The sequence below is a fragment of the Triticum dicoccoides genome, chromosome 5B, assembly GCF_002162155.2.
Source record: "Triticum dicoccoides isolate Atlit2015 ecotype Zavitan chromosome 5B, WEW_v2.0, whole genome shotgun sequence".
In the NCBI taxonomy this organism is placed as follows: Eukaryota; Viridiplantae; Streptophyta; class Magnoliopsida; order Poales; family Poaceae; genus Triticum; species Triticum dicoccoides.
Window position 1 is genome coordinate 101283199 of NC_041389.1, and position 8927 is coordinate 101292125.

General features: G+C 54.6%; 2 protein-coding genes across 2 annotated transcripts; one reads left to right on the forward strand and one right to left on the reverse strand.

Moving 5' to 3' along the window:
• The first annotated feature begins 2796 nt into the window (after positions 1-2796).
• Positions 2797-5340, forward strand: LOC119309176 (cation/H(+) antiporter 15-like). Its single transcript, XM_037585221.1, has 2 exons — positions 2797-3015; positions 3142-5340. The coding sequence occupies exons 1-2, from the start codon at positions 2797-2799 to the stop codon at positions 5338-5340; spliced, it is 2418 nt and encodes an 805-aa protein (XP_037441118.1).
• Positions 5341-5371: 31 nt separating this feature from the next.
• Positions 5372-7403, reverse strand: LOC119309178 (F-box protein At5g03100-like). Its single transcript, XM_037585222.1, has 4 exons — positions 7363-7403; positions 6400-7297; positions 6149-6286; positions 5372-6050 (listed from the first exon to the last, which is right to left on the reverse strand). Exons 1-4 carry the CDS (start codon positions 7401-7403, stop codon positions 5748-5750), a joined length of 1380 nt encoding a protein of 459 aa, XP_037441119.1. The 3' UTR covers positions 5372-5747.
• Positions 7404-8927: the final 1524 nt, after the last annotated feature.

Sequence of the window (8927 nt, forward strand, 5' to 3'; positions counted from 1 at the left end):
AACATTATTTTCCCATGTATATGTATGTCGCGTCGTTGTCGATATAACCCCCTCGAGATAACTTCGACATGAGGGGCGATTGATATATATACCCCCTCTCGATCGTGATAACCTATACAACGGCAGCACCCCCTCGGCCCTCTCGCTCGACCAAAACTCTCGAGGCCACCCAAATTTACCAAGTTAAAAGAGCGTTGTCGTCGAGGCCACCCCAAACCCTTGAAGCGTTGTGTCGAGGCGACCCCAAACCCTAGAGAAGCAGCGTCGAGGCCACTAACATGATTCCTTATTGTGACTAGCTATCTAGTTCTACCTTTGCCACTAATATATATATATCCATCTGTACCATGTTTGAATAATAATTGACATGTTGTAAATATTTGCAGAAACTATGGAGCACTCCCGAGATGAAGAAACAGAAGCGATGTTGGGGGACATAATCGCACAAGGAAGTGATGAAGTTGCGTCATTTCTCAACGACACCGATGGTCAGGAAGGACTGGGTGAAGAAGAGGGCTATGTTCATGATGGCTTCGGCCCATTAATGCCGATACAAGAAGAGGGCTATGTTCATGATGGCTCCGGTGACACAATAGAGGTACAAGAAGGAGACCGTGCTGACTGCTCCGGTGACCGAACCGAGTCCGGCCGGGTATATATATATTAGTTAAGCCCGTGCTGACTAGTTAATTGATGCATCCATTGTTTTGGTATATCTACACATATTAATTACTCTCGTCTTTCTTCCTTTTAATTTCTAGCCCTCCGGATCGAGCACAACTTCGGTAAGGAGACGAGGCCCGAAGAAAAAGTTGAGCTCGGATGAAAAGTTTGAGATCATAGATATCGCGCCCGACGGCGAACCTTCCGAACTGGGCGCCTCCGCCTCCTCCTCCTCCGGCGAGTCAGGGCACTCCGCCTCCTCCTCCTCCGGCGAGTCAGGGCACTCCGCCTCCTCCACCGCCTCCTCCTCCGGCGAGTGATGATCAGGGCACGCGTGGCGGCACTCTGCCTCCTTCTCCGGCGCGTGGCGGCACTCTGCCTCCTTCTCCGCCTGCGCCAGCGCTCCCGAGCAGTCAGCAGCCTCCTCCTTCTCCGCCTCGCCAGCAAGGGCGGAAGAGACCCGCCGCCGCCCCGGCTGCTCTGGCGCGTCATAGTCCTTATCCTCCGCCTCATAAGCAAGCACGAAAGAAGACAGACGCCGCAGCCGCTCCGTCTGCTCCGGCGTCTAGCAGCACAACCAGAGGCGGGAGGCAATACAGATACGGTCCACCTCTCAAGCCTCTAGAGAAGTTACCATACAAGAGGACCGAGGAGGAAAACGATACGATCGTGCGGACCCACGTGAAGGAGTTCTTTGAAGGGGTGAAAGCAAAGAGACATCCACCTCCGGAGGAGAAGGTAAATCCGGTGAAAAAAGCGCACTCTCGATGCCCTGAGGAAACCGGCAAAGTCTCCGCCGAGAACTAACTATGAGCGCGTTACTGAACAGACATATCTCCAAGCGGAGCAGTCGGGAAGTACCGTCAGACATCAAAGGTCAAGAGAACGAGCAGCTGCAAAAAAAATTGACCAGCTCGGCGAACAAGCAAACCAATCGTGCCCCCCGCTCAATGTGTCTAGAGGCAACATCGTCGCTAATGCTCCGGGGATGGTGGCCGGTTATGGCAATCTACAAGATTACCTGCCTGATGATCAACTTCCTGATTTCATGGAGGTGGACGAACACAAATACGAGTACGGGAAGCCTCTCGTCAAAGATGAAAAATCTCTAACAACGATGATGCGAAGATTCCATACTTGGTACATGAAAACCAGCAGAGAGTCTGGGGGGACGAATAGTTTGTATCTGAACATTAAAGAGGAGCACGACCTCGTTGGAACTGATTTGTTGTGTGTTCCATTTGAGGAGTTCTTCGCGTTCTTCAATCAAAAGGCCCTCGATAAATTAACGGTCTTTTACTACTGCCTGTAAGTACTATTTCTGTCATTAAGGCACGATGACTTCCCATTTGTCTACTACAATAAAGTTTGCCCGGCTCCGGTGATAGAGGGGCGATGACGGCGACATGTTTTCGGCTCGCTTCAGTGATTATAGTCGTCGATAGATGGTCTATGAGTGTGGATGTAATTTTTACTTATGGTGTTCTTTGTACTACCTTGACAGGTGATGAATAAATTAAAAGTTTTTTGAGAAAAAAGAAAAAAAGTAGGCAAAAGCCTCCTTTTGCGTGGTTTTTTGAACAGTAAATTCAAAAAATATTAAGAAAAATGTTCAAAGAAATCTGAAAAGAATATATGGCAAACTTTGACAAATGTTCTAAGAGCTTGCAAACTTTCATCATGAAACCACGTTTGTGGAAGTCGTGGCAAAAGAAAATCGATGCTTTAAAAATGCTACTTCCGATGGAGCACTAATTTTATTTTAGTTTTGCCACGACTTCCAATGATTTCGGGCTGAAAATTTTCAAGCTCTTAGAATATTTGCAAAGTTTGTCATAAAAAAATAATTAGTTTTTTAACATTTATTAAATGTTTTTTAGTTACTGTTCATCTTTATGAGCTCAGGTGTAGAAGGGCACTTTCGCCTTTTGCGTGGTTATTAAGAGAGCGCGATCCCAATAAACTGAGCGACCGGTGCTCCACGTTTCCCGCCAAAGCACTTCCACTCCACACCATCCCGCGCCTTGGCCTCGCCCCATCTTGCATGCAAGCGTCGAATGCCATGGAAGAAAATTCCCCATTCCGCACTTGCCTTGCTTCCTTCGCCCTCTGCTCCACGAGCGCCGGCCACCGATGTCGCTGGCGGGGGAGGCCGTTGTCAACAGAAGCCTCTACTGCTTCGAGCACCTCTCCGGCCGCCCCACCTCCTCCGGCGTCTTCGCCGGCGACGACCCCCTCAAGTTCTACTTTCCCCTCCTTCTCTACCACATCTGCATCATCTTCATCCTCTCCCACGCCATTTACGCCGTGTTCCGCCGTGTTGGCATCCCGCTGGTCATCTCCCAGATCCTCGTACGTGCACTCTCGGCTCTCGCTCCTCCATGCATGCCATTGTTGTGCGCGATTGATCGAGCTAGCCTCTGGTTGATTGATTGGTTAATTACTAATTGCACAGATGGATCTCCATGCTATGTATAGGCCGGCACGCTGCTGGGGCCGTCGTTCCTGGGCCACTACCTCCCGCACATCGGCGAGGTCTTCGCCACGCCCGAGGGTTGGCTGCAGATCAACACGGTCGGCGGCTACGCCTTCACGCTCCATATCTTCACCATCGGCGTCAAGACGGACCTCGGCATGATCGTCAAGTCCGGGAAGAAGGCCATCGCCATCGCCGTCCTTGGCACCACCGCTCCGCACCTCGCCATGTACGTCGCCGGCCTCGCGCTCAGCGATCGCATCCCCAAGCAATGGACCGACACCTTCCTCCTCACCAACCTTAACTCCTGGTGGTCGCTCTCGGCCTTCATTGTCGTCTGCTGCACGCTGGATGACCTCCACCTCCTCTCCTCCAAGCTCGGCCGCCTCGCCATGTCCGCCGCCCTCATCGGAGATTTCGCCAACACCTTCGCCATCGCCGGCGTCACATCCTACCTCCTCCAGGCAAGCCCCGAGGAGAAGCTGCAGCGGATTGGCTTCGCCTCGTCGCTCTCATTCACCATCTTCATCGCGCTCATGGGGCTGGTGGCACGGCCGGTGATCCTGCGGCTGATCAGGGACGTGCCGGAGGGCGGCATCCTCTCTGAGTCCCGCCTTGTCGCCGTGCTGCTCATCTCCATCACGTGCAGCTTCGCCGGCGAGCTCCTCGGCCTCCACGCGACGTACGGGCCGTTCATGCTGGGGCTCATGCTCCCCGGCGGCGCCCCGCTGGGTGTGACCCTGGCGGAGCGGCTAGACCGGCTCGTCGCCGGCGTGCTGACGCCGCTGCTCATCGCGCAGGGAGGGATGCGGATGAACGTCCACATGATCAAGGACGCCTCCACCTGCGGCCTGCTTGAGGTGTTCTTGGTCGTCGGCATCGTCGCCAAGTTTGTGGCGTGCATGGTGCCGTGCTTGTACTGCCAGATACCGGTCCGGGAATCCGTGGCCGTCGGCCTCATGATGAACTTCAAGGGCATCACGGAGGTGGTGTACGCCTCGGCGTTCATGGATTCCAAGGTGCTGGACGACCAGGCGTACGCGGCGTTCATGATCAACGTGCTGGTGGTCGGCGCCGCGACAGGGGCGGCAGTCAAGTACATGTACCACCCGGAGGAGAAGTACGTGGCGAACCAGCTGCGCACGGTGGAGAACAAGAAGGTCAGCGAGGAGCTCCGGGTGCTGGCGTGCGTCCACTCGCAGGTGGACGTGGCGCCGGTGGTGGCGCTGCTTGATGCGTCCAGCCCGACGCCGACTACGCCGGTCTCAGTGTACCTCCTCCACCTTATGCCGCTCGCCGGGCTCACCAGCTCCGTGCTCCGCTCCTTCAAGCCCGGCGACCAGCACTGCGTCCCGACGGGGTCCAAAGCCACCGAGTCGGAGCGCGTCGTCAACGCCTTCCAGTTCTTCGTGGACCAGCGGCAGCGGGGCTCCTCGTCGCTGCTGCCATACGTGTGCATCGCGCCCTACGCCACCATGCACAACGACGTCTGCACCGTCGCGCTCGAGAAGCGCGCCATGCTCATCATCGTGCCCTTCCACAAGCGCCTCGCCATTGACGGCTCCGTGGAGCCCACGTCGCCCAACGCCGGCGCCATCCAGGACACCAACATCAGCATACTCAACTACGCGCCCTGCTCGGTCGCCATCCTCATCGACCGAGGCAGCCTCTCCGGTGTGGCCAGCACCGCATCCATCGACACCATCGACGGATTGTTCCCGCATCGCGTCGCCATGTACTTCCTCGGCGGGCCGGACGACCGGGAGGCCATGGCGCTGGCGGCGTACATGGCGGAGGACGCGCCGATCGGCCTGACCGTGTTCCGGTTCTTGCTGCCGATAGAGTGGCAGCAGCGGCTGGACCCCGAGGAGGACGAGCTGGACGATGAGGCGACGCAGGAGTTCGTCCGGCGGTGGGTAGACGACAACCGGGTCATGTACAGCCAGCACACGGTCGGCGGCTCCCACGAGATGGTGGACGTCATCCGGAACACGAGCGTGGCGTTCGACCTGCTCGTGGTCGGGCGGCGAGCGGAGAGCCTCGAGACGCCGCTGACGGCCGGCATATCGGACTGGAGCGAGCACCTGGAGCTCGGCGTTCTCGGGGACCTGCTCACGTCCGCCGACTTTGGTTCCCGGTTGTCCACGCTGGTGGTGCAGCAGCAGACCAAGGCGGCCGCCGGTGAGCTCTGCCCCGTTTGAGCAACCATGCAGCTTAAATTCCTCCAGTCGTAATCATACAGTATTTAACTACAAGCTGGAGTACGTAGTTGTGTTTGTAAATTTGTAATGGTAACCTCATGTAGTAACATCTTGGGAGGCTTAGGTCCTACTGTATTGTATTTGACAGAGATTCAGTAATAGAAATTCAGGCCGGCACACAATTGCTTCTTCTTCTTCTTTTTGGCACAAAATAATGCGACGATCCATTTTTCATCATTAATTTCGATGACAAGACAAGTTCCAATTTGTGCTTATGATCTGCGACTCTCAACACAGACAATACACAAACTGAGATCGTCAAGAAAGACTACTCAACAGACCTAAACCCAAGTTCTAACACTTGCATACGAACGGATCACTTAAATCCAAATCACGGACATTATTGATCATCGAATAACAGCGGAGAAGTCTATCAGTTTGAAAGTGAAACCGAGCACCTCTTGAAGCCCGTTTCTCCAACTGAAGCTTCTTGCGCTGTTTGCTAAAAAGGCCCGGCAGTAATATTCGGCATCAACTTTGAATGACATCAACTCCAGCATTTTCGCGTTCAGTATGAAGAATGTGGCAAAGTTAACTTGCGCCCTGATGCCCCGATAATATTGCATAACGACCTTCTTCAGACGAAGGTCAAGACACTTGATTAGGTCCCGGTGTTTACGCTTCCACAAATTCAGATCCCCTGATATCGACTGAAAGAACAGATGTGATGAAAACAATCATCCACTTAAGAGCACGAGCAGATCAAAAGAGGAGCTGAAAACCATGAATACTAATGAAGAACTGTCACCTGCTGAATGTACAACTTCTCCAAGCATGGAAAACATCTCAACAACTGAAGTGTCGTGCCTATATCCAGACAAGTAATTCTGACATACAAGAACTTGACAGCGCCAACCACCGTCGTGTGGCTATCACTGGGCAATCGCTTTATGAAGCATGAAAGACAACATTAGCATACAGAAGTGCAAATTATATGCAATGTCTCTGAAATAAAGCTTAGAGCATACTGAAGGCGAGAAGTAGAGAGCTCACACCTACCTGAAGAATTGAGGAACTGAGGTACATCTCACCATGAAGGGAACCTAAGGTTTCCAGCTTAGGCGCGGAGGTTATGGATACATGCAGGCCATCAAGTATATCGACACGGAGCAACCTCTCAAGGGAAGGGGCATTCTCGATGATGAGTTCTCTAAACTGCGGCTCATCTGTCTCATGATCAGAAAGATAACGATGCCGCAGACGCACACCTATGCTTATAAGGCTATGGGAGTTGATCCGTGCGCATCGGAAGCCAAAGCTGTAGTAAATCAGCAAGCACTCCAAGGCGGGGCACCTGGCAATGAGGCTACAGAGCGTGCCCTCAGAGATGCTCACCCGTTCAAGCGCCAGCTGCTTAAGTTGGGGGAGGTGAAGCCCTTGGACGGTGCTGTCCGGGAGGAGGCATCTCCCGATGGTAACAACACGGAGGGTGGGTGAAAAACGGAATGTGGAGGCAGGTGGCGGTGCCAACGGCCGAAGCAGTCGTGGTCGATAGTTCGAGACATGGCAGAACTCAAGCTCCTGGAGCTTGTCGAGGGCGGGGGACCGGAGCCAGGCGTCCACGGTTCCTGCCCGGTCCTGGAGGTAATACGCGGGGATGCGGAAGCGGCGGCCGGGCCCCGGGTGGGCGGAAATGATTCGCGACGCCACGCCGGCGAGCCCGTGCTCCTCGTCGGGGAGGCGACGGCAGTCGAGGTTGAGAGGCGCGGAGCGCCAGATGTGGCGCCACCGGGACGCGAGGATCTGGGTGCGGGCGGCTTCCTTGGTGCGGAGGAGCGAGACGATCTCGCCGAGGATGGGGTCGGGGAGGTTGCTGATGCGGTCGACGCGTCCATCATCCTCATCAGGGCGGCGGTTGGACGATTCGCTCCGACTCTGCCAGGGTCCAGACAGGGGGCTTCAGTTGCCGGCGACGCCGGCATCGGCGCCTGTGCCTCTTCGCGGCTGTCGACGGCCGCGAACTTCGCTTTCTTCGAACTAGAGCCGTCCGGCTCCATTTCCATGGCCGGCGTTCCGGATTGGCGCAGAGGAAGTGAGCAAGGCGGATAGGAGTCGCCGGCGGCGGCGTAGAATGTGGATTTTGCTGTTGTTGAGGGCCGCGTAGAATGTGGATGGTGTGGTGCGGAGCCGGCGGCGGTGTGGAGAATTTTGCGTGTGGATCCGTCGAGGCCTGGAGCGTGCGCGGGCGTATTTGGTTACTTTTTGGTAGGGTTGGGCCGGGCTGGCCTGGCCATTTATTTGGGCTAGCCTAGTTTTTACGTGTACTCCTATTTGGTATGACAACATTCGTGATTATATTATCCTAAAAACAAGGGCAGTAGTAGTAGGCGCCGGTGCGTCGGCCCAAATTTGGGCCGTTCCCCGCGCCACCGCACCATTAAACTTTTTTTGAACCGTACGATGAGGTTCCTTTGTCCACCTTGAAGCGGAGAGAAAAACTTGCCCCTCTCGTTGTGCCCGTGGGGAGTGAGGGAGTCCTGGATAAGGGTGTATCCGGACAGCCAGACTATGTATTTTGGTCGGACTGTTGGACTGTGAAGGTACAAGATAGAAGACTTCGTTCCATGTCCGGAAGGGACTCTCCTTGGCGTGGAAGGCAAGCTTGGCGATTCGGATGTAGATCTCCTTCTCTGTAAACCGACCTTGTCTAACCCTAGCCCCCTCCGGTGTCTATATAAACCGGAGGGTTTAGTCTGTAGGACACATCAACAATCATACCATAGGCTAGCTTCTAGAGTTTAGCCTCTCTGATCTCGTGGTAGATCAACTCTTGTAATACTCACATCATCAAGATCAATCAAGCAGGAAGTAGGGTATTACCTTCATCGAGAGGGCCCGAACCTGGGTAAACATCGTGTCCCCAGCCTCCTGTTATCATTAGCCTTAGACGCACAGTTCAGGACCCCCTACCCGAGATCCGCCGGTTTTGACACCGACATTGGTGCTTTCAATGAGAGTTCCTCTGTGTCGTCGCTATAAGGCTTGATGGCTCGTCTCGTTGTCAAAGACAACATCACCTCCGGGGGAGCCCTGGCTTTAGGTCAAACTCTCCGGCTGGGCGGTTTCGTTATGACGGCCCGATCGGCTGTTGCGCCGATGATGACTTCTCAGGTCATTAAATATAGCCTTCACGTTGATTCGTAATTTGCCGAACAGATGGACCCAATGGAGCTCTTCTCCCTCAATGAGCTCTTGGATCGCATCGCCGTCCTGGGCGTCGCTACGGACTATGACCGGATCGGGCTTAAACCTGAGCAAAGGGAGATTCACTCTCCACCGGTCACCCACGAGATAGCGGTAGTGGAAGAGCATCATCCTAATTCTTCCTCCACTTTGAGGATGAACTATGTCCAGATTTCCGAGCTCTCCGAGCCGGACACCCGCTCGCGGGAGGACATGACCCCGGTCCCGGACTCAGGATCGGGGGGCGGGCCGAAGAAATCAGGTAATGCCCCAGAACCCGAACCGTTAAGCTCGGAAGCTTCTTTGCCCCTGGGTCCTAGATCGGGTCGGGATTCGGATTCAAA

Excerpts from the sequence above, each read along its gene's own strand:
- LOC119309176 (XM_037585221.1), top strand. The coding sequence starts at position 2,797 with ATGTCGCTGGCGGGGGAGGCCGTTGTCAACAGAAGCCTCTACTGCTTC. Across the intron at positions 3,016-3,141 it reads TGGTCATCTCCCAGATCCTC|GCCGGCACGCTGCTGGGGCC; the intron begins GTACGTGCACTC and ends TGCTATGTATAG.
- LOC119309178 (XM_037585222.1), bottom strand. The coding sequence starts at position 7,403 with ATGGAAATGGAGCCGGACGGCTCTAGTTCGAAGAAAGCGAA. Across the intron at positions 7,298-7,362 it reads TCTAGTTCGAAGAAAGCGAA|CCCCCTGTCTGGACCCTGGC; the intron begins GTTCGCGGCCGT and ends CGGCAACTGAAG. Across the intron at positions 6,051-6,148 it reads AGAAGTTGTACATTCAGCAG|TCGATATCAGGGGATCTGAA; the intron begins GTGACAGTTCTT and ends CTGTTCTTTCAG.